General features: G+C 38.3%; 1 protein-coding gene across 1 annotated transcript in view; it reads right to left on the bottom strand.

Moving 5' to 3' along the window:
- IPO9 (importin 9) overlaps positions 1–25,236 on the bottom strand; it is a 54,883-nt gene that overhangs the window by 20,997 nt on the left and 8,650 nt on the right. The window contains exons 2-10 of the mRNA XM_088153308.1: positions 14,720–14,781; positions 12,206–12,292; positions 11,782–11,983; positions 10,212–10,300; positions 8,929–9,015; positions 7,167–7,290; positions 5,946–6,042; positions 3,976–4,034; positions 3,337–3,488 (exon numbers count right to left, since the gene is read on the bottom strand). Of these exons, the coding sequence (XP_088009434.1) occupies positions 3,337–3,488; positions 3,976–4,034; positions 5,946–6,042; positions 7,167–7,290; positions 8,929–9,015; positions 10,212–10,300; positions 11,782–11,983; positions 12,206–12,292; positions 14,720–14,781 (959 nt within the window). The remainder of the gene's footprint in view (positions 1–3,336; positions 3,489–3,975; positions 4,035–5,945; positions 6,043–7,166; positions 7,291–8,928; positions 9,016–10,211; positions 10,301–11,781; positions 11,984–12,205; positions 12,293–14,719; positions 14,782–25,236) is intronic.

The raw sequence follows: 25,236 nt of genomic DNA, 5'->3' as shown, positions 1-25,236 counted from the left end.
CCTTACTGAGGCTCAGGGCTGGGAGGGACCAAGCTGGGAATGACTTTGATTAGGATGGGTTCTTGCCTAACGACTGGGTGGAGTTTGATTAACAATGGCAAAGGGGACTGCTGGGATTGCCATCACTATGTGATGCAATCACGTGATGTCACGCTTTTCATCAACATTGCTTAGTGATGGAAATTCCGGTCCCAATTACCATCATTAACCAAGGACTACCTGTATTAGAAAGGATCTAGTTTTATTCCTAAATCATATTAAAGAAAAATATTTTATGTACTGCAACAGACATGAAGTACTACCTTTCAGAAAAGACTCATGATGACAGAACAGATTCTATCAATCTTTTCCTAGCCTACTAAACTGATGCATTTCACATTTATTTAGACATCCAACTTCCACAGTTCCTAATCAGCATGACTAATGGGTGTAGTACATCTAATTCTGAAAGTTATAATTGTAACACATCCCAAGAGCTTCAGCTGAAAAAGGAAGCAATAACAAAATAGCTGTACTAACTACAAGGCAGTAAGTTACATGTTAATCACTCCTAAATCCACACAGCTGCTTTGCTGGTTTTTCTCCACTCTTGGAGCTCTTCTATGTAATTGTTGTGCTCCACTGCACAGCATTGTAAGGACAGTGATGGGCAGTTTTCCCTGGCTGAAATTCTAATCTCACCCAATGTCACACACTATGGGAAAAGCTGCCACCAATTGTTAGACAAAATGTGTATCAGAACTGTGTTTGTCCCCTCCGGGCACTTCATCTCTTTAATTTTTAAAAAATATTTTTTAAAATAACCTACATAAGACTGCTATTCTTATAACAACAAATAATACACCAAATGAAGTCGAGTTATAACATAAAACTACAGTTGCAGTAGTCTTATGAAACATTTTCATAGGTGCTTCCATTTACAGATTGTCTGGTTTATTGCATACTAGAATGACAAATCAGAACTGCAACCTGCAATCCAGATGATGATGATTAATACTCTTTTCTGAAAAATGCTCAGCAATCACTGGTAATTTAAAGTCAATTCAAGGTTTACCCCAAAGCTTAAGAACTGTCCAAATACCACCATACTAATGAATAATATTATATCATGTATACATGTAATTATTAAATTCTTATTTGTTGAATTTATATAGCCACCCATTCACCACGTGAGTCTGGGCAGCTAAAAAGGATTGAAAACTTCAAATAAAATAGAAAACGTTAAAATAATAAAATGTACTGCGCTGGGGACCAGAGACACAACTCATATAGTTACAAATGGACTAGTGCCTGGGGGAAGAAATAGGTCTTCAGGACCTTCTTAAAGGCTAACAGAATCAGGGCCAACTGAATTGGGGTGGAGTGAAAAAGGGAAAGTTGAAGACTGGTTGGAAATTATCCCACACTTCAAGAAACACCAATGGTGTTTGGATTATCCCCTCAATCAAGGATGAATTCATACTGCTTGGAACCAAGTACACATTGCTCCTGGAGGGCTTTGGCCAATCAGAAGGGGCAGGGATCTAATAAGGCAGGTGGCTGTACTCACAGTCCCAAGAACACTTCCTCAAGGCTTACAGTCTGAAACTCCTCCCAGAAAACCAAGCTATATCATACCTCAGTCACCTCAGCAGGACACGCACGGCTGAAGGCAAGCTCAAAGTAGATCCAAATATTTTATCCATCAGATGCCTAGAATAACCTGCACAACAGCCTAGCAGATGTTCCACTGACTCTTCCTTCCCTGTAGGCGACCAGGTCACCTTGATGATCTCTAGAGGGCAGCATTACTGTTTCACAAGACTATCGATCTGCTGTGAGATCAATCGTCCTGTCAGACAAGACTTATGTCAAACAACCTCCCACAAAAAGGTCTGCCTCGGTGATTAGAGGAGCCAATTTGAAATATTTTTTAGGTTTATTCCTGTTAAACACTGATCTCTAAGATATTTTGGAAAAGATCAATATTTTTATTACAAGTTCAAGATGCTGTATCATCTCAGAAATATTCTGAGAAATGCTGCAATGAAAGTAAGTGCTAGTGCACAACAGGGGAGGGGAGCTGCAATGTGAATTCTCTGGAATTTTTTAAGGGGCTCCTAATTGTTTGATTTAGTTTTGTTTGCCAATGGGAATATTAGTCTCCAAGAAGACCACATTCAATCTTCCATGAGGTATATATTCCCATGTGCAAACTACCAAAAAGAATGAAAGAATACACTGCACTACCACGGTATCCAGTCTCTCTTGTAGCTACAGTCAAAATGGCCATGGAGGCACAGTGCCAAGTGATGAGATAGAAAGAGGTGATCCCATAGCAGTTCTGCCTAGCTAACTAGAGCCAAGCAGGTCATTGACTTTGACTGTGTCATCTGAAGTCTTCTTCCTCATGTATCCTAGGTTGTTTGCTTGAGAGCTTTTGTATTTTTTTTTTCCACACCAGAACCCCTCAAGCTAACTTTGGGCTGTCTTAACTGCAGATTAGCTGCAGGCTAGTAACAAGATGTATGCAATGTCTTGAGACTATGACCTCTAAAAATAGTGGGGCATCTTCATGCCATGGCAAGCAGGATGTGTGGCTGAGACATTTATCTAGTAATAAACCTGTTTAGGCAAATATTTTTGATCCATTACTCACTTAAGCTTCTAAAGCGAATAAATCACTACTTTGCCATATAGTACAGACTGTCTAATTTGGACAATTAAACAAGAGAGGTGAATATGTGTAGCTCAGGGTTGAACTGTGAAGTCCTTGGGGTTCTCTGAGCTTGGTTCTTTTCTTGCAAACGTTTCATTACCCAGCTAGGCAACATCTTCAGTGCTAAAATGGGATGGGATGGCAAGGCAGGCCACAGCACATAAATAGAGAGCAAACCCCAGCCCATTTTAGCACTGAAGATGTTACCTAGCCGGGTAATGAAACATTTGCAAGAAAAGAACCAAGCTCAGAGAACCCCAAGGACTCCACAATTAAACAAGAATTGGTTAAATCACCGATACTATGTTTTCTCACACAGCAACCTGAAAAAGGAAGAGCTACTTTAATGACTAGCAGAAAGGTGCTGTACTCACACAAGGTCTGAGGTACACCATTTTTGAAGTGTATATAGCCATACTTTCTTGCAAACATTTCAGATATGAAATGAGGTTTGAAAAACATTTTTACATCAGTAGAAAGCCTAGGTCCCTCCAGATTGTGCTAAATGCCAACTTCAAGCATTGCTCACATTGCCCAAGACGAATGAGACTGCTTGGAGTTGTATTTCAGCAACATCTGGAAAGTTATAAGCTTCTAACCTACTTTTCTACAATATAGTAGACAAAAAGTATGCTTACCTGCTCCTCTGTTATCTGCATATAGAGAATGATGTAATATATTAATTCAGGCAATGCTTTCTTCACTGTGCTTTTAAACTTGTGGTTTTCTAACAGAGCATGAACAAACTCGAATATGCTGAAAACTAGGTTTTCAAAGCCCAAAACTTCACCTAAATTTTAAAAATTATATGAAAAATTAATATTAAGGGTCTTTCAAATTATTACTTCAGTATGTGACAATTATATTATTTTACATAATTCAAATTTCATAAAACTATTGCCAATAGCTTACTTTTAATTTTTCATTGCTGTTTTACTCACATTTAAAATATTTTTAAAAATCTCCAAATAGATATGTAACAAGAAAACTTATTAAAACAACCTAAATTTGTTACATCAAAGTCTTTGATATATCTACCCTAATTATGTACCAACATTTTAAAGTATTTATAACCAACTTATTCTCTATGACAGCTCAAAGCATCACTAAAATAAAGAAGTATGAACTATTATAGCAGCAATTAAAAACATTTAAGGTATTAAAATGGAGTCTTTTGATATGCTTTTCAAGAATGACTTTTCTTTTTATAAGGGCAAGTGTATAAATTTCCTTAAAATATCTATTTTCATTTCACCTCTAATAAAGAGTTTTCCTACCATCAGAATCGACTGGATCTTCCACTTCTTCTGTATAATTTACTTCTGTTCTCACATAGGTAATGAGTAAATTAAGGAAAATAAATATAGCTACCATATAATTAGATTACAATGCAATTATTTCATCTGTTATGGAAGAGAATTGGATAATGAAAAATTCAACTCTTTTCATTTATTAGAAAAAGGCCTAATACAAAATAAAAAATAATACTAACTGAACTAACATGAAAAAATGCCCTCTCCAAAACATTCATTTTTTTATTAGCAAATCATTCAGATACATAATTAATTCCTCACATTATAAATAAAACTACTGGAGACTATCAACATTAGAAAATGTGTAAAACATGTACAAACCAGTGTTAAAGAAGTCTAAAAATAACAATAGTGCAGTATGGTCTAAGAGTATAAATATCAACCAATTCATTAACTTTTTTTTTTAATTTTCCAGCAAAAATATACCATGTATTAGTTTATGCTAAATATCAGAAAAACATCAACCTTCAGCTTCAGCTCAATCTTATCAAGACTGAATAGCTTTGGATCTTGGGGCCTTCAGGTACCAGGAACTTACCATCTTAATGCAGGATAGGGTGGCACTACCCGAAACAGACCCTGTGTGCAACTTGGGGGTCCTGGACTCATGACTCCTGCTCAATGAGTCGGGGCTAGGAGGACCTTTGCACAACTTCATGCCCCCTTTCCTCTACTTTCAGTCACTCTTGCCCTGATCACCTCCAGAATGGATTACTGTAACATGATCTACATGGGGCTGCCCTTGAAGAACATCCGGAAGCTGCAACTGGTGCAAAACACAGCAGCGCGAGCAGTTATGTGCACTCCTCAATCAGCATATATTACACCTCTCCTCCGCAAGCTCCATTAGTTGCCAGTTTGCTGCCAGGTTCAATTAAAGGTGCTGGTAATGATCTATAAAGCCCTATATGGCAAGGGGCCAGGTTATTTGAAGGACCACCTCTTCCTGGTTACATCTACCAATCCCACTGGATACAGCAGAAGAGGTATGTTACAGGTCCCATGTATTATGGAATATCATCTGACGGGGCCCAGGAGAAGAGCCTTTTCTGCCGCAGCACCCACCCTTTGGAACATCATTCCCCCCAAGGTCAGACTAGTCTGACCTGGTGGCCTTTCAGAAGGCTCCAAAGACATGGTTTTGTCATAGAGCCCGGGGATCTGGTGGAGATGTGGAGCCTGCTAGTTGGTTATACTGTTAGTAATGTATGGATTGAACTATCCTGCAGATTATGTTTTATGGGTTTAATTGTTTTAATTGGTTTTTATTCTAGTTGTTTATTGTTTTTGTTATTTAATTGTGTGAGGCCCTCAGAGTCATATATGTGAGATAGGCAGCTATATAAATTGAATAAACAAACTTCAGTTGATCAGACATATAGCACAATTTTACTACCCAATTTGAACATTCATTTCTATTACTACATATAACTACATATAGAAAATAACTTTTTAAAAATCTTGTTAATTTTTATACAATATTTTTAATGACTACTGAATAGGGTAAAGTTTATTGTTGCATTTATTCTACGTTTCCTTTTGAAACAAACCTAAAATGGTTCATGAACCTTAGGGAGTTTGAGCTATACCTGATTTAAGCAGTTCATACTATGATGACAACAAAAAGAAGTTAATGCATACTATCTTACGCAGCCTTATGTGCCAATGTGGTTATTTAGCAACCTAAGCTAACAGCAGCCTTCCATGAAAAGCAGCATTTACTAAGTCACAAGAGTTTTAGTGTAGAAGAAGATATTGGAAAGCCAGCGGGAAAATGTTTTGAATAGATCTTTTGGGTCCTTGGTTATACTCTATTATCTATATTACAGAAATATTTTATTGCAAATTAGTATCTACCAACTTTTCTCCCTTACCCCACCAAATTTCCTTTCTAGGAAATCTATTCTTATTGCAAACCAAAGCAAAAAGGGTATAAGGCTGCACTTTCTGTAAGTGTATTCCAAACAATAGGAAGAATCTGTTGCATAGAGGAAATCATGTGTCTTGGGTAGTTTTTCACTAAAGCTGTCACTGCCTGGAGGAAGAAAAACAGCTTGTTAGAATTATTAACATACTTCTCAGTACACTTCCAGAATGATAACAGCATCTTGTTTTGAATTTGGAACAACTGTTTTAAAATCAAACAAGGGTGTTTCAAATTCAAAATATTTTGCAATTACTAATAATGACACTTTTATTAATTAAATGAACGTAGATACACATATTCAGAGATACAAGTTCTATAAATATACCACATTACAAATAGCAAGTGACCACAATGGGGTGAAGGCAAATGATGAATACCGTGGCTTGATTTACTTGCATCAGATATCAGTATGCAAGTATGTAAGGTCAGGATTTGCATCATGATGTTACCATGTAGTCATTTTGACATAGTATCAGTTTGCTGTGGATGCTCTGAGCACAATTAAGTTCTTGTTAGGTTTAGAACATGTTATTAATCCTTGAGAACCCCACTGAAAACAGTCTACGTAAAAGCTTTACACTTGAGCTCTGACAATTCTTAACACACAAGGAGACATTTAGAATATACAGTCTTCTAGATTGCCATGATCTGGTCTTATGTTTTATGTTTACTGTATAATAAATATCCTGGAATATATGCTCACAGACCTTTACTGTTCCCCAAAAAGCTAAGCACAGTGCAGCCTAATTGTACCTGGATGGGAGATGACAAAGTAACGTCATGGCTTTAAACCAGACTGGAAAGTAAAAAAAAACAACCTAGAAAAAGACAGTGGCAAGCCACTTTGATATCGCTGCCAAAAAGACTATCAGGTCCATGTAGCCACAAGGAGTTGACTTGAGGAAATCTCTTACTTTTATTTAATTCATCATAAAGCATGCCACTTGCCAGTAATATCATTTCTTGACAAGATTATTCTCATTTGATCCCAATGGAAATATTTTCATTCTATGGAAGGATTTCCCCTGATTTCTTTTACGGTGAATTCTTTTTGTGACAAATCAATGGTATCTCAATGGTATACTGATTCCAATTCTACTTTACTCATATTATATTACATAAAATGCATACTGCTGTTACATCTCATATTACACTGACAAGAACATGCAAAATTCTCATTTATGTTGCTCACTGCAACATCAAACTCCCATATAATCAGATACTTTACTTGCCTTTAAAACTTCCATTTTAAGTCCACTATCTGATGTAGGCCCATCAGGCATTTGCAAGGCCTGAACAAAGGCTTCAGTAAACTGCTGCACCACAGGGAAAATCAGAACTTTGGCTGCTCCCTATCAAAAGAAAAAGAAAAAGTGTAATTTGCTCAAAATGAGAAAAAAGGGAAGATTCAATATTTATACATTTCATTTTTATACCTGTACCATATGAAAATCCAGTTGGCTATAATTACGATAGCTTTCAAAGTCATACATAATCTCTAAATACTTGACACTCATGTATCTTAAATAAACTCCAAGCCTCCAACTAATAACTACTAGGGACAAAATAAGATTTCGGAAAGTTGTTCTGAAAAGTCCGAAGTATGCTGATAAAATATTAACAAACTAGGAGAATTAGTTCTTGGAAAGGCCTTACACCTAAAATAGCTGGATGCCTATCATTATTCAACAAATGCTACTAGACAAAAATAGTTCCCAGAGCACAAAAAACTTCTTAGTCCAAGGGAAAACATACATTGTTAAAATAAATAAATAGCACTGAATCAAGTAGCTTTTAATAAAACTCTTTTATTCAACTTGTTTTATTTTAGAAGAAATACTCTATCACTAGAAGAGTTAGATTGAGTACCTGAAACCTCTAGAACCTAGATAATAAGATCAAATTATGGATATCTGAGGGACCGCTTGTCTCCAGTCATTTCTGCCCACTCAGTACATTCTGGCAGAGTGGGTGCACTCCAGGTCCCCTCTATTAAACACTGTCATCTTGCGGGACTGAGGAAGTGTGCCTTTTCTGTCATAGCCCCCACTCTCTGGAACAGCATCCCCCCAGAGATAAGGGCTGCACCCTCTCTCCTAAGGTTCCAGAAACCTCTGAAAACCTGGTTTTGGTCCCAGGCCTGGGTTGAGGTACTACTGTTTGTCTAGGGCCCCTGTTTTGTTTGATTTTTGTTGTCTATAAGATTATTTCAATCTGGGTTCCTGCTTGGTTTGATGTTTTATCTGCTTCTGTGGTTTTTCTAGTTTTGTACGCCACCCAGAATCCATTGGAGTCAGGTTGCTAATAAATCAAACAAATAAATAAATAAAAATCAGTTTCAAATAAGGTTTGTATATCCACAACAATAGTTTGAAAAAGGGTCTCAGCTTGGCCTTGGCCTTGTCATGACTCTCCCTTTTCTTAGTGCTTGATCAGTTTCCTTTATAAGCCCCATTTATCATGCCACTAAATATTGCTCTCCAGTGATACTACAAAGTCACTTACTTAAACCACCAATTAAAATATCACTGACAGCTGTATTCAAGTAGATCTCGCAATAGTAATCCCAGCCTTTTTATCTCATGCTTAGATTAGTATAATTATTTGAAGTTTTATACTGCTGTGTTCTATTTTGTTTTACACTGTGCATCAGTTCAAACATTCATAAATAGTTTAATAAATAGGTCTCAGAACACAGAGCAAGCATATAGTTGCCCACCTTAGAAATTACTATAACCAAGTGAAAAGTTTCTTAATGGTAACACTTAATAACAATAAAAACTGCTAGTACCTAAGCTTAAGTTTTCTTTGGTTGAATATTTCAGAAATATGTTTCATCAAAGCTGAGTTATACAACACAGAGGAATCTGAGTGACAGTGATTAAGATATAAATGCTTTTCAATCATAACAGTTACTGGCATTTTTGATCATGTCACCAATTTTTATAGTATCATAATCAGTGTAATATATAAGGAAATCAATAATTTACCTTTTCCAACTCTTCCATGTTGCAGATCATCTGTGCACAAGTGGTGAAGATTTCTACAGCACGTGATCTTGTACGAATACCATACACCTAAGAAAAAAGAAGCAGCTAACAATTGTGAAAGAGCCTGGGTGTTCATAGGAATTGCCTTCCCTAATACTTATTGTTACTTAATATCTGTCAGAATGCTTTCTAACAAAAACAGTTTGCTTTACAATTTTTCTCTATTCAGAAAACCTAAACAAAATATACTTCATTAGAAGATAAATATTTAAATACAAAATAACTTTTTATTTTCATAATGACCTCCAAAAGATATCATACCCCTAGCTGAAAAGGTTTGACTTACTAAGTTAAATGTTTAAGATGTTAAATTATTCCAGGTTTTACAGAAGAATTGATATCTTGATTTTATAAAAAAGGAAAGGAAAAGGAAAGGAAAACTGCTTATGGTGTTCTGTGGCAAATTAGTCTTATGCTATCATATAATTATAACTTGAGATCTTTAGGGGCAGCTGACAGAAAATTCTAGGATGACAGAAAAGACATCTTACTGGAGTTTTTGGTTCCTGCAGCTTTTCTCCTCCACAAAGGAAAGGGGTCTATTAAAATGATTTATCCCAAATGCAGGTGGATTCCACTGGGTACTTGAAAGCTCTGGGGAATTTTTGGCCTCTCAAAACCCTAATTAAGGTATCCATTAAGGTTCCTCATGTGAATGAGGATTCAGGAAAATCAAGATCCTCACTAGTAGAGAGTCTCCATGGATAGTGATGCTCTCCAATCTCACCCTTTACACATGGAGAAAACAAGAAAATGAAATCATCAGACATCCCAAGCATATTTACCCGAGAACACGAGCAGCTGGACTCAGTGGATTTTATCACAGACTATGCATGTATAGCTTTCCTTCTGGACGCTAGCACAAAAGCCTCTATCAACCCATTTCCTTGCTGGAAACAGAAGTAAAATCCAGCTCAATAATCCACGTACTCCTCAGTTATACTTTATAAGCCTGACTAAACTGATCTATCCTCAGAACAGCATCAGCAAGTCCATTTGTATTCAATGGTTGTTGGAATGAGCAAGATGGTTAGTCAAGCCTGGTCAGTGATGTGTACCCACAACCCTTTTCCTTCCATGCTTACTGGAGGTGTTCTGTATTTGGATCTAAAGAAGACAAGAAGAAACCCCAAAGGAAGTAACTCTAGAAGTATAGTAAATCTAGATATACTAATATTTCATGTTATTCTTATCACATGGAAGACAACAATTTTCATCCATACCTCAGCCATTGTAAAAATCTTGTACATCTCTGGAAGAATAACTGGAGCAACAAGGGGCATCTGTGTGTCTGTTACCTCTCGAGTGAATTCTACGAGATAATAAACATAACATAGCCAAATTATGGTTTCACAGAGATTTATTCAGGAGTAACACCTTATTTCTATGCTGTTTATCCATTTTAGCAGCACACAGATGCACAAATGGACAAGGAAAAGAATAAGTTTCCCTTGTAATTACACCAACTGGAAGTCTAGTTCTCCTAAATAACAAATCTATGTCTGGCCTCTATTATTTAAAATTATAGATGGGAGTTCACATGATTCAAAGCCATCTTCATATATAAATATTCTTTGTACAACGAAAATCATATAGACACACTAAAAAGTCCTAACTGAGCTGACTCATTATCTACCTCAATGAGAACCAGGCATATATCCATAATTTATGATTATGTATTGACTCTCTTACATGAAGGTGCATTAAAACTATTCTCTTATGCACACATCAGTTCTCAGCTTTTACTGGTTAAAGTAAAACAGATTTACAGAGATTAGTATATTTGATATAAAAATTCTCAGGTCTAAGAACTAGAGTCTATGAACCACTATCATCAGTAGCTGCCATTCACCTTGGATTCTTAGAATCAATCTTTGTCGTAAGAAAATTAAAATGTTAAATAACTTCTCACTAATACATCTGAGAACTTAATATTGTTTCAAAAAATCATTTTTTTAACAAGCATATCATGGGTCAGCAACCCATGACCTACAGGCCTTACACAGCCTCATTAACAACTGAGACCATACTGATGAAATCTACTTAAATTTCGGGCAGTTTTTGTTTTTTCCTTCCCAAATTAAGGAGAAATAGGAGGCTTTCTGTTCCCATTTACTCTCTACAGATTGCCCCAAATCACTATTTTTTGAGAGTTTAAAGATGGGAGTAGGATCGGGAAGCCTCTGAAAGCAAATTGCTCCCATCACCATCCTTAAGACAGACAGACAGACAGACACACACACACACACACACACACCATTGCTTTCTACTCTTATTTCCCACCTTTTAAACCTTCCAAAAGAAAAAAAAATTAAATATTTTGGCCAAATTGTGGCCCATGATCATTTGAATATTTCTCATCCCAGAGATAAAATGACACAATGTGATCTAGCAGAGGCAGAATTTTCTAGAGTTCTAGTGCAACTTTTTGTTTTCTATTTCATGTCAATGCTTATGGAAGTAAGGATCATATCACCCGGGATATCCAATGCCAGATGAATTAGTGGCTGTCTATCTGGGAAATAATTATTCTGTTAATGATTTAATGGAATGACACATTTTGTTGATTATTACACCCTATTATTTATATCATTACACAACTTCCATAAAAGGTTGGCGGGTCTAAATTCCTGTTTATATTAAAAACAACCTCTATGAACTGTACTTTTACTACAAAAATATCAAAATAGGAAGTATTTTATTTTCTGTCTTTAAAATCAAAGCAAAATGTTTCAGTAGACCTAAGTCAAAGTAGTAAAATTATCCAATTGATAGCATATAAGACACGAATACCTGTAAGCACTCGCATAGCTCCATGCACTGCATTTAGATCTCCACTGACCAGCATTTCCATCAGGAGATTAAAAAGTTCAGGCCAAGCTTCAGGCCAGTCCCAATGTGCTATTGCTGAAACTGCATAAGCAACACTTGAGCGTACTTTACTAATTGATTCCCTCAACCCATTGGGGAGCAGTTCCCTAATGGCAGCTTTTGCCTAGAGAAAGAAAAAGACGAACTTAGAAACAATCCCCATTTGCACAAAACAGCAGTATCTAAAGATGCCATAACATTACTAATCAAATATCATTAAATTCCTAGCAAAAAGTGTCCTAAGAAAATACTGCCTTTAAATGTCTTTAAAATTGCATAAAAAGGAAATACAGTCTTCTTCTAAACTTGGGTACTATATAATTGAGTTTTTAAAAACAGGCATTACCCTTTCTGTAGTTTCAGGAGGTCTAAACTTGTCTGATTGGGAACACCAGTGAGTTTCCACGTATTGTTTCAAAATCACAGATGCTAGCTATGAATAAAGAAAAAACAGAACGAAGATTCCCAGATTTATTATTTCATAAGATCTTTCATCTCATTAAAAATTCAAAGAACAGACACAACTGATTTCAGTTACAGAGGAATGCTGCTTTTTAGGTTCTAAAGTAAATATTAATCATTATTCAACAAATTATATCTGCCCAGGAGACTGCATTACATTATGTCATGAAGCAATGTATAACCTGAAGCTGATAGAGACAAAAAATATTTACAATCACATATACCGCTTTGTTTAATACTAGTTTAAAATTATTGTTTTTAATTCTTCATAGTTTAAATACAAGAATATTCCTATTCTGGAACTCTATTGATAGCAATTGTCTATTGTCTAACATCTGTGGTTTAGCATGACTGACTTGACATTAAGAATTTTTAAAATTTGTTTATGACTTCTTATTATGCTTGGTGGACATGTAAAAAAGCTAAAAAAATTTGGATCCAAATACATACATTCCATCAAACAGTGCCACTTGTTGGACCCAGGAGTTGTGCCTTCTTTGTGGCAGCGTCTGCCCTGTAGAACAACATTCCTCCTTTCATAAGGCGTTTGACCCAGGAGGTTAGGCAAACTCTACTGGCTGTGCTGCTTGTATGAGTTGGGTTATTTTTTTTTACCTTGGGCATTGTGGTTTAGATGGTTAAGTGTAGTTTTAATCTTACATGCCACCCAGTGTCACTGTTGTGAGATGCCATATAAATCAGACAGACAGACAGACAGACAGACAGACAGACAGACAGACAGGCAATCCTGGGCTAGAGCATTTATCTGGTTTCATTTCAATCACACTTTTTTTAATAAAAATATTTTTCCAGATTAAAAGACATTTGTACTAGTTTGGACACTGAAATTGCCTTGGTTGCCCAGATACCATGAGAAGAAGGAGCAGCCCAGTTAATTCCTCTGGCTGTTCCAGTGGTTTTAGTACCACTGATTATGTTATGTTTCTGAAGACTGAAAGTACTCTTTTATATCATTCTGTTCTTATTCGAACAGCCAATTGAAGAAGGGGATACAGAGAGTTCATCTCTCAGGTCCATACATTTATGCTATGTATTTCCATGGAATTTTTCTTCTTGGGTCATTCCTTTTAAACAGCTACATGAAAGAGATGAGTGAGATTATTTTGGGAATGGAATGAGCAGCTGACAATGGCAAACTATTTCTTTAGGTTAGGCAGTGGAATGACAGAATGATGACTGGTAAACTAAGGAACAGACAAGAAGATGTGCTGTTGAGAAATATTTTTACCAACCAGGATGTTAGTATTTCACCTGCATCACAAAAGATAACCTCCATCTTTGAGGAAAGATTAAGAGATGCTAACCACACAAGTCTTTATGGCACTGATTGAGTTTCAACAGCTTCAACTTGTATGCCAACTATGATCTCTTTTGAATGAAGATAGTCTTGAAAGTACTTATCCATGCTCTAGTAGCCTCTGGTGTTATACATATGACTCAAGGTTGGCTTATGATTTTTTTAACACTTTTTTGCACATTCTTGAAATAAATTTCACAGAGTGGCTTATATGAACAACAGTAATTTAAAGAACACATTAGTCAGAAAATAAAAGCATATCTTCAGTGGATACAATTTTAACATTTATTTCAAAATCCTGGGAAGATAAAGGCCATAGTAAGCACAGTATATAGAAGCTAGACTACTGACAGACATGAGAATTTCAGAGCTTATTCTGCCAGTCTTTCAACTACTGTACTGATTCTTGGTCCATTTCTAGGCACAATATGTTGTGATGGTGCTAAATTTAAAATCTCTTCACAATCTGGGATCCATCCATTTGAAATATCGATTACTCTAGATCATCCTGCTTATACTAGTTATAATTAATGCTACATCTGTAAGAGTTGCCCAATGCTAACACATTTAACAAAATCAGAAAATGCCTTTATCTTCTCAGGATTTTGAAATAAATGTTAAAATTGTATCCACTGAAGATATGCTTTTATTTTTTGACTAATGTGTTCTTTAAATTACTGTTGTTCATATAAACCACTCTGTGAAATTTATTTAAAGAATGTGCAAAAAAGTGTTAAAAACATCATAAGCCAACCTTGAATTTAAAATGGTACCTTGTGGTATATCAGGTGAGTTTCCAAATGCCTCAATAAATTGTAGTGCTCAGTAACATCATAGTTACTCCACTGAATGAGAGACCAGTATAGCATTAAAATATTCAGGTTGTATTGAGATCTAAAATTTACCACAGTCAAAGCCTTCTTCAAAACCACAAAAGGTTTTATCAGAAGCCTTAACCTATAATGCAAAGGAGTCAACTGCTTCTACCCAGTATTAGCTACTAAGATATTGTACTAATACACAGAAAACTACTCAGTATATGAATTAAGTCTTTTAAACTGATTATTTGGAATGACTGACCTGACGAATAGCCAGTGCTCCTTGGGGATCTACAGTCAACTCTGCCAAGTGAACACCAAATTCTGAAATGAAAAAAAAAAAATCATGAGCATAAGGGCCAATAACAAAGCACCATCAATTCAGGGGTCATACAATGGTGAAGAAACAATAGTATAGTAAGTTTTATTCACAATTCACTCTTTATTATTTATCCAATTCCTTCCCTTCAGTTTTTGTCTGATTTTATGACTGTTCCTTATTGTTCAAATGAAATTTTTTCACCTCATAGACAATAAAGAAAGCTTACAGAAAACAGAACAGAAGTAGTGTCTATGAATTATTTAATAAAAGTAATGCTTTCCAATGTGAAAAAATATTTTTCTTCAATACTGGACAAATACATGAAATAAAGAAAAAAATAATATCCTCAATGATATAACTTGGAAAGCACCATCAATTCAGGGGTCATACAATGGTGAAGAAACAATAGTATAGTAAGTTTTATTCACAATTCACTCTTTATTATTTATCCAATTCCTTCCCTTCAGTTTTTGTCTGATTTTATGACTGTTCCTTATTGTTCAAATGAAATTTTTTCACCTCATAGACAATAAAGAAAGCTTACAGAAAACAGAATAGAAGTAGTGTCTATAAATTATTTAATAAAAGTAATGCTTTCCAATGTGAAAAAATATTTTTCTTCAATACTGGACAAATACATGAAATAAAGAAAAAAATAATATCCTCAATGATATAACTTGGTCATTAACTAGAAAGCTAAGCTGTATAATCAGTCCTTAGGGATTGAAAAACAGCAGCAATAAATTTTCTTACCCAGTCTTTCCCAACTGGATGTCCTCCGATTGTGCTGGACTACCTGCATCATTAGGGCATATTAAGGGTCTATATTTCAACCATGTGCTTTAGGGGAAAAAAAGGAAAGAATGGTATCGCGTGGGTAAGTGCATATATTTATTGGGAATATAATTCTGAATATATTTTGTCTATTGAGTTTTACCCTGACTTTGGGTAAACCCTTTGCCAAACATTTTTTTTAAAATAATATAGTTAAATTAGTAAAATTACAAATAAAGAATGAGAGCATATGATAAATAAATTGTTGTTGTTCAGTCGTTAAGTCATGTCCGACTCTTCGTGACCCCATGAACCATATTGTGCCAGGCCTTCCTGTCCTTCACTGCCTCCCTGAGTTTGCTCAGTTTCATGCTCATTGCTTCAGTGATGCTATCTAACCATCTCATCCTCTGCCGTTCTCTTCTCCTTTTGCCTTCAATCTTTCCCAGCATCAGGGTCTTTTCCAAAGAGTCCTCTCTTCGCATTAGGTGACCAAAGTATCTGAGCTTGAGCTTCATTATCAATCCTTCCAATGAGCACTCAGGGTTGATTTCCTTTAAGATCGACTGGTTTGACTTCCTAGCAGTCCAGGGGACTCTTAAGAGTCTTCTCCAGCACCTCCAGATAAATAAATAATTCCTCCAAAATTTCAAATTTTATCGCTACATTCCCACACATGAATGCATAGGAGACAGAAAAGCCCAAATCAGAACACAAGTCAGAGTGGACTATCTCCAAAGACTGGTTGAAAGTGTTTGCCACAATTTGCTGCAATTCATGTCAAAATTAGGAATATAGTGTCAGTAATTATCCTACAGTTGTTAGATTCCATGATAACTAATATGTAGCCATGACTGTCCTATCACAGGAATGAATTCTTAACAAACTAGTAAAACTCTAAAATCTACAACCAAACTGCACTACTCAGATTGCCCCTCATTTCTCCACTGCAGCTAATACTAAACATAGTTCAAATAAATATGTAAAATCAGCTATAAATATCCTGAACAAATTTTGGTTACAATCATCCTACTGCTAAGTATATCAAAATTTTCAATCATGCTACTTATCAATTTTTCTTATTCACAAAATATCTAAAAAGAATACTGTAATTCAGTTCTGTAATCGCAGTTCTTTAAAAAGAATCAGAAGGTGATAATGATAACAATTAAATGCATGAATCACCGAAGACACAAGTTTTGTTCAGTAAATATCTCAAGAATCAAGTTCTCAGGTATACTCTTACCCAATAATGAAAAGCAAGTCCAATATTTAATTTAGATAAATACAGGTAGTCCCTGAGTTAAGAGTGCCCGGTTTACAGACAACCCATAGTTAAGAACAGAGCTTACTGTAGCAAAACTTGAGTTAAATACACAATGATTCGAGTTAAATACACAATGGCTTGAGTTAATTACACTATTTATTTATTTATTTATCAATCATATTTATATAGCCATCCATCTCACATAAAAGTGACTGTGTGTGGTGTACAACAATTAAAAAGAATACATAAAAACAATTACAAGTAAAAACTATAAAAGCATACAAAATAGGAGTGGATAATATTAATAAGGGAGCCATCGCAAAATCTCCCTGGTCCCCTGGGACCCCCAGGCCTGTTCACATAGCAAGTCTTGAGGGACTTGGAGAATGTTGAATGGAGCTAATCTCACTTCTGGGAGGAAACGATTCCACAAGGTGGGCACCACAGCGGAGAAGGCCCCCCTCCTGGGAGCCACCAAATGTAATTCCCTGGCAGACAAGACCTGCAGCATGCCTTCTCTGCCAGACCTGATAGGACGGGCAGATGTAATTGGGACGAGCTGGTCTCTCAAATAACCCAGCCCCATGCCATGAAGGGCTTTAAAGGTCAAAACCAGCACCTTGAATTGGACCCGGAAGCAAATTGGCAACCAATGCAGCGCATGGAGCAGAGGTGTAACATGTACTGCTCTAGGGGCACACATAACTGCCTGTGCCACTGCATTCTTCACCAGCTGAAGCTTCCAAATACTCTTCAAGGGCAGTCCCACATACAGCCCATTACAGAAATCCAAATGGGAAGGAGTGACAGTGAGTAGAGCCACCCGTTCTAGGAACGGGTGCAACTGGCACACAACGTGAAGCTGTGCAAAGGCCCTCCTAGCAATGACTGTCACCTGCTCTTCAAGCAGAAGTCATGAGTCCAGGAGGCACCCAGGTTGCGCACAGGGTCTGTCTGGGGCAGTGGAATCCCATCCAGCACCAAAGATGGCAAAGCCCTAGCACCAGAAGGCCCCAAAACCCAAAGCCACTCAGTCTTGCCAGGATTCAGTTGAAGCTTGTTTTTCCCCATCCAGACCCGCACAGCCTCCAGGCACTGGGATGACATTCACAGCACTGCTTAATTCGCCAGGGGCAGAAATGTATAATTGGGTATCATCAGCATATTGATGATACCTCACCATGGCAATGGATGAGCTCACCCAGTGGCCTCATGTAGATGTTACATAGGAGGGGGGAGAGTACCGAATCCTGCAGCACTCCACATAACAGGGGCCAAGGGCGGGATCTCTCCTCCCCAACCACCACCGACTGGAATTGGCCCCGGAGGAAGGAGGTGAACCAGCACAACACAGTGCCGCCTACCCCAATCCTCTGAGTCAATCCAGAAGGATACTATGGTCGATGGTATCAAAGGCTGCAGAGAGGTCAAGTAGGGCAAGGATGGATGCACAACCCACATCCTGCCCCCGCCAAAGATCATCCAAAATCACAACCAATGCTGTTTCTGTCCCATACCCAGGCCTGAATCCCGACTGAAAGGGATCCAGATAATCCGCTTCATCCAAAGTCCTCCGAAGCGGTTGCGCAACCACTTTCTCAATCACCCTCCCCCAAAAGGGGAAGTTAGATACTGGACGAAAATTGTCCAGTATAGTGGGGTCTAGCGATGGCCTCTTGGGGAGAGGGGAAACCAAAGCCTCCTTAAGAGGCAAGGGAACAACCCCCCACTCAAAAAAGCATTAACCATCACTAGAACCCACTCACACAACACCCCCAGGCCTCCTTAACCAGCCAGGAGGGGCATGAATCTAAAGAGCAGGTGGCTGAGCTCACAGCCGTAAGGACCCTGTCCACTTCCTCAGGTCCAACAGGTTCAAACTATTCCCAGCTAACAGAGCAAGACTCCTCCCTAGGCATCTCCACCAGACCTGCAGCAAAGCCAACATCCAGCTGCGAACAAATCTGAGCGACTCTATCCAACAGATGCCAAGAAAATTCCTCCACACGTCTCTGCAGAAGGTTCTCCGACCCATCCTTACCCTGGGCAGCTATCTGCAGATGCAATAAGAGCGGAGGAGCAATGACACTTTGCCACCCTTATCACCACTAAGTAGGCATGAATACTCTAACCCATGTTCAGTTGAGTTCGTCCCTCATCAAGCGCCACTGACACTAGACATCTCTTCTTTCGCTTCCTCTCCCTCAGCTCTTCCGTAAACCATGGAGAGTGCCAGGATCCCCAAGAGGAGAGAGGTCGCATGGTCGTGATCTGATCCAAAACCTCAGCTGTCCCTTTATTCCAAGCGGCAACCGAGGCTTTGGATGGACTGTGTGGCAGACCAGCAGGAACAACCCCCAGCATCCTCTGGAACCCATACTGTTCCAGCTTACATACAAATTTGACTTAAGGACAGAGCTTGGGGATGGAACTTGTTCATAAACTGGGGACTACCTGTAGACTAATGTCTCCTTCTTTCCTCAAATGATTACTACTATTATTTATTATATTTATGTTAAATATACCAAGCAATAAGAATGAGTACGGTAAAGCAATGCAATACAAATTTATATGTCATGGAAAATTTTATCACCATGGTTTGCATTTACAAGCCTTGTCAATCTTGACTTGGCTCCTTCAGGCTTGCCTTTTCCAAGTAGAAATCAACCTATTTGGTGTGTGCTTCCTGAAAGAAATTACAGTGTTAGCAGTCCCCCATTTTGGTGAGGTTAAAGGGGCAGGGGATAGCAAATAGTGTTTCAACTGCAGCTTTGTGTTATAGGACTGCCTCCACCCCACCCCACCCCAGTCAGATCAGTGTGCATCCTGATGTCTTGCCAGAAGTCTGAACTTTTCCAGGGAGCATTTGGAGGATGATGAACTGGCACCACTGGAGGTTTAACGTCTTATGGTTAGGAGTTTATATATACAGTGTGTGTATGTGTGTGTATATACACACAAACACAGAATCCTATGACTATAAAATGCAGAAGGAACAAATAAGGGTATGAAACCAATAACACAATCTATAGATTCTAATAACAATACTCTGATGTTATAAACGTCACATGTATTTTTAGGTGGCCCTTAAAGGAAAAGCCCTTTTAAGACTGCTTATGTTGTGCAATATACTTTTATACGGTAAAGAGACAGACATAAGTTTTGTGAATTGTTATATGTAAGATTCACTAGATCAATAAAGTATATTTGACCAACAACAAATCTGTTGTAAAGCATAGCTTACATTTGTAAAATGTTTGCCAAGAGGTCTACAATTTATAGCATTTGAAAAACTTGAATTCACTTTGTAGACAAATAGTAATCCTTTTTAGTACTACTTCAAGTCATAGAAGTGGATTTTGAATAATGAAATGCTTCTTCTGCCAAGTTATTAGTGGATATATTTAAAATAATACTATTCATGCTTGCTGTGTATAGCATATAACTTATCACCAGTAACTGGATTATACTAACCAATCCTCTCTGCTCCTCTGTCTCTTCCACCTTCTCCCTTCTCTTCTATATCCTTTCTCAGGCTAGTCCAAATACAGCCAACATCACTATCCAGTCTTGTGGCTAAGCACCCTTATGCCAAATAAGGACTCAGATTGCCAATAGCAAAATGCTAGACAGTCTTAACAATTAGTTTTTTAAAACAACCTGGCAACCAGCAACATGTTGTCCTGGAGGCTGTGAGTGAATACACCTTATTGGAAATGAATGGATACATGCACTGCTGCCATATAGAACTGCTGTCATAATGCACAACAGTTGTATCAGTGACAGGCTGATGGAAGAATGGGGTCATGAAGTCAGATTGAATAGTGGAAATTTGGCATAAGGGTGCTTAGCCACAAGGCTGGATAGTGATGTTGGCTGTATTTGAACTAGCTTGAGAAAGGATATAGAAGAGAAGGGAGAAGGTGGAAGAGACAGAGGAGCAGAGAGGATTGGTTAGTATAATCCATGAGACACATTGGATGGCAAAAAGAGTGGATGGGATTGAATGTGAATGAAGATTGGAGAGATTCTGGAAGAGATGAAAGAAACTGGAAATGATAAAAAGGAGTAGGGGTTGCTCAGCTTGACACTTGCAAGCAATCTAGTCAAGACAAGGAAGGAAGTGATCCCAAGCAAGTGACAAGTGAGCATGGTGGAAAAGTAACTGAGAGAGGTGATATTGATGACTGGAAATACCACCTCCTTCATGACAGTAACAAATGAAGAATGCATGGCAGTAGAAGGAACTTGGGGCTGCTGCAAAAACAAGTTGTTGAACTGGAGTAGCCCACAGATACTGAAAGTGGGGGCTTTGATGAAGGCTGGTTCACAATTGCTATGGGTCCTGCTGGTTAGCCCTAATGATGCAGGAAGGCTGCAGTTAGTCATGGAAGAACCAGCACCCATTGAGTTTCCCTGGACTGGACAGAGGAAACTGTACTGGGCTATGCCTCGGTATTGTTGTCCTGGGTAAGAGGCAAAGAACCATGATGGATGGCCTCCTGAAATGAACATAATGTACAGGGGAACCCTCCACTCTGTGGCCACAATGAGGTTTGGGAGGATGAGTGGAATCTAACTGGGGAAATGTTGGAAGTAATGGTTAAGAAAGGAGGTTAGGGGACAGGAGAAGGAACTTAGAAGCCATTGAGAGTTGCACTGACAGACACTGGTCCATCAAATGAGTAAGTGGAGCAATTTATGGGGAGGAGGGCAGGGAGAGTGGCACTACCAGTTAGTAGGCCAGCATGGAAGGTGACTAGGAGAACTGAACAGGTACAGCCCCAGGTTGATTCTGGGATAGGATTGTGGTTGGCAGCTAGTGCGGCTGGGTGCACAGGTAGGTGCTATGGCACGAGCGCGGGTGGGTGAGGAGGGGGGTGCTACAGCCCAGCGTGAGTGGGAGTGACTTGTAACATCCTGCTGACTTCCCCATTGACTTTGTTTGTGGGAAGCTGGCAGGGAAGGTCACAAATGGTGATCACATGGTTGCAGGACACTGCAACCATCAAGTGCAAGCCGGTTGTCAAGCACCTGAATTACATGACCACAGAGATGCTGCAAGAGATGCAACTTCAAGGACTGGTCATAATCCCCCTCATTCAGCACCATCATAACTTTGAATGGTCACTGAATGAGTGGTCATAACGGGAGGACTACCTGTACTGTATTGTGCAGACAATCCAGGGAAAACAAGGTGGGCAATCTGACATGTCTCCAATTCCAGCCAACCTGACTCTGACTGCCCAAATAATCTTAGGGTTCAGGTTGCTGTTTGTAAATGTCAGGTTCATTTGCAATAGCAATATATTTGTCTATGGTTTGGTGGTGTATGAATGAATAGATCTGGTGGATGGGTAAAGATTCAGAAATTATCCAGATGGAGATCTGGCAGTGTATGTAAACCTGGGGATCCTGTTTATGAATTAACCACTTAGCTGCATGGCAGGATCCCTTCCTGATTTTCTGGACCGAATAGCTAGGCTGGTTGTGGAGCCTCTATGGCAGTTGGTGCTGGGAAACTCCAACTGCCAGGTCTCTGGAAATGGTTCAGTGTCTTCAGTTCAACCAACTGAAATGGAAATGAACCACTATAAAAACAAGACTGAACTCTAGTTACACAAACATTGCCAGTCTCCTCATTAGTTCAAGAATTCACTCTCACACAAGAGAGGCTCAGCATTACATAGCCAACATATTGACCAAGGGCTTGTCCCTGGTTATATCTGTCCCAAATCACACAGCCGTCACATATTAGATCTAGTTTTCACCTCAGGGCAGTTGATATGTGATTGGAAATTGGAGGACATAATTGCTATTCCTTTGCTATTGTCCAGGAGACAAGATTCATGCCTAACCTAGCTTCTTCATGAAGCTGAGTTGAGGATGGAGTAGGTGGGATCCAGGAGGTTGTCAGCGCCTCACTGGAGAAAGGTTTGATGTCAACTACCTTGAAAGAGGTAGCAATATACCCTTTTACAAAGAGGCCCTACGTGATTCCAGCCAATTTGGACAGCTATCACTTAGTGTCCAACCTATTTTAGGGAAGGCTCATTGAGAAGATGGTGGAATGTAACTACAGAACTTTTCAGATTAAGTGTATTATCTAGATCTCTTTCAACTAGGATATAAATGTGGGCATGGAATGGTAACAGCACTGGTCACTCTGGATGAAGGCCTATGTCAAGGCCTGGATGGGGAGATATACCTCTCTAAATATTCTTTGGAATTCTCAGTGGGTTTTGACACCATTGATCACAGTATCCTTCTGAACTACCTTTGAGGGTTGAGAATCAAGGACACATTTTTTCAGTGACTTCACTCCTTCCAAAGTCAGCAATTTCAATTGTGGGGTGGGAGGAATAGTTAATTTGCCAGGTATTCCCTTCTGGGATGCTGCAGCATTTGTTTCTCTCACCCCTGCAATTTAATTTCTATGTGTATCTACTGGGACAAGTTAGCAGCTAGTTTGAGATATTAATATACTGTCCCTCTCTGTATGTATAATATTTCATTCCAGGCTGGGTTGGTGATGCTATGGAAGTCTTGACTTTATGCCTGAATAGGAAGAAACAAGCTGAAGTTTAATCTCTGTAAGACAGATCTGTTTGTTCAGATACCATCTGACTTCTCATCTGCTGATTGTCACTCTGCATAGGATAATATTCCCCATGAAGGACTAAGCTTGCAATTTAGGGATCCCCCTGGATTACCCTCGGGTAATGCATGTGGAGGCTGCAGCTAGATGGGCTTTTTTCAGCTTTGATTGATAGGCCAGTTAAGCCCTATCTGGAATGAGAGGTCCAGGCAACAATTACCCATGCTCTTATCACCTCTAGGATGAAATACTGCAATGCGCTCTATCTGGGTCTGCCCTTGAAGACTCCCCAGACTGTAACTTATACAAAATACAGTTGCCCACATATTGGGAGGTAAGAACCATATGTACGATATAATACCAGTGTTATGGAGGCTGCACTGATTGTCAGTAGATTTCTGAGTACAGTTCAAACTGCTCATTATCTATAAAGTCTGCTTCAAACAGAGCCAATCCATCCAATACATATTCCTCATCTAAAGATATGAGGGTTCCTCTACCATTTGATATTTCTGGAAGAGGGCCAGGAAGCTTGCCCCCAGAGGTCTAGATGGTGCCATTAGTATTAGAGAACCCATGAAAACTGAATTATACTGGATAATTATTTTATTTATAAAGTTGCTGAGACAGGACATGGGGGACAGAGGTATTGTTGATAGTTTAATTAAATTTTACATTTTATGGCAAATATAAACCACAAGTCCAAGTACAGTTCGTCATATACAAATAGTGAATCAAACAATCAATCTACATTCCTAACTATATTTTCCCAAGTCAGTCAATGATCCAACATTTATTTTTCCTTCTGAAGAAACCTAACAAATGTTAGTTTGCTCCATAGGTGCAGGCAAATTTTGATTCATGTTTCTAAGTGATATCTTCTACTAAAATATATATGACACAGATCAGTAACTTATCTCTGGAAATCCATGCAGGAAACAGCACCGTTCTCTATTTTTGTAGTCTGTTTTCATCATAAATGAGGGCACCATTAATGTGTGAACAAGATCTAGGATGACTGCTACTTCCTTTCCAACTATGCATAACCCACCAAAGAAATTCTAAGCTCACACAGTTTGCAGCCCTGGCCCATTTATTTACAGGTAGTCCTTGCTTAATGACCACAATAGGGACTGGAAAATTGGTCATTAAGTGCGGTGGTCATTAAGTGAGTCACTACATGGCCCAACCCAATTTTATATCCATTTTTACAACAGTTGTAAAGCAAATCACCACGGTCATTAAGTGAATCCAGCTTCCCCAATGGACTTTTTTGCTGGAATTCACTTAACATTATTCGTTTAACGACTGCAGTGGTTCACTTTATGACCATCATAAAAAGGTAGCAAATCATGAGCACATGACCATGGAGGGTGCAATGACTGTAAGTGCAAGTACAGGTCATAAAGCACATTTTCCAAGTCTGTCGTAACTTTGAATCATTGTTAAATGAATGGTCATTAAACGAGGACTACCTGTATAGAAATACCTAAGGTCACCAAAGCCCAAGAGACATAAGCGTGAAGCTGAAAAATCAATGTGTTACTCTTCATTTCCATAGATTCAAAAATAAATGATGGAACCGATACCATTTTCTATCTGCTGTAGTTAGCAAGCCTCATTACAATACCTCCCTGCAAAATTCCTTCAGCATGCAAAGAATTAAAATCTTATGTTCTGTTGCTATGAATTTACCTGTTATGCTAAATAAACCATGGTTTACAAACCACAATGGTTAGCATGATGTGTAAACCCAACTAATTTAGCACATATTTTTTCACAATGATAAACAAATATTAATCCATTAATTGTGATGCT

This window comes from Python bivittatus, unplaced genomic scaffold (assembly GCF_059951505.1).
Source record: "Python bivittatus isolate LINGU-HERP-01145 unplaced genomic scaffold, Pbiv_v1 ctg000700_np1212, whole genome shotgun sequence".
NCBI classification, from domain to species: Eukaryota; Metazoa; Chordata; class Lepidosauria; order Squamata; family Pythonidae; genus Python; species Python bivittatus.
Note: the sequence above shows the minus strand (reverse complement) of the source record. Positions and strands in the feature narration are given on the sequence as shown.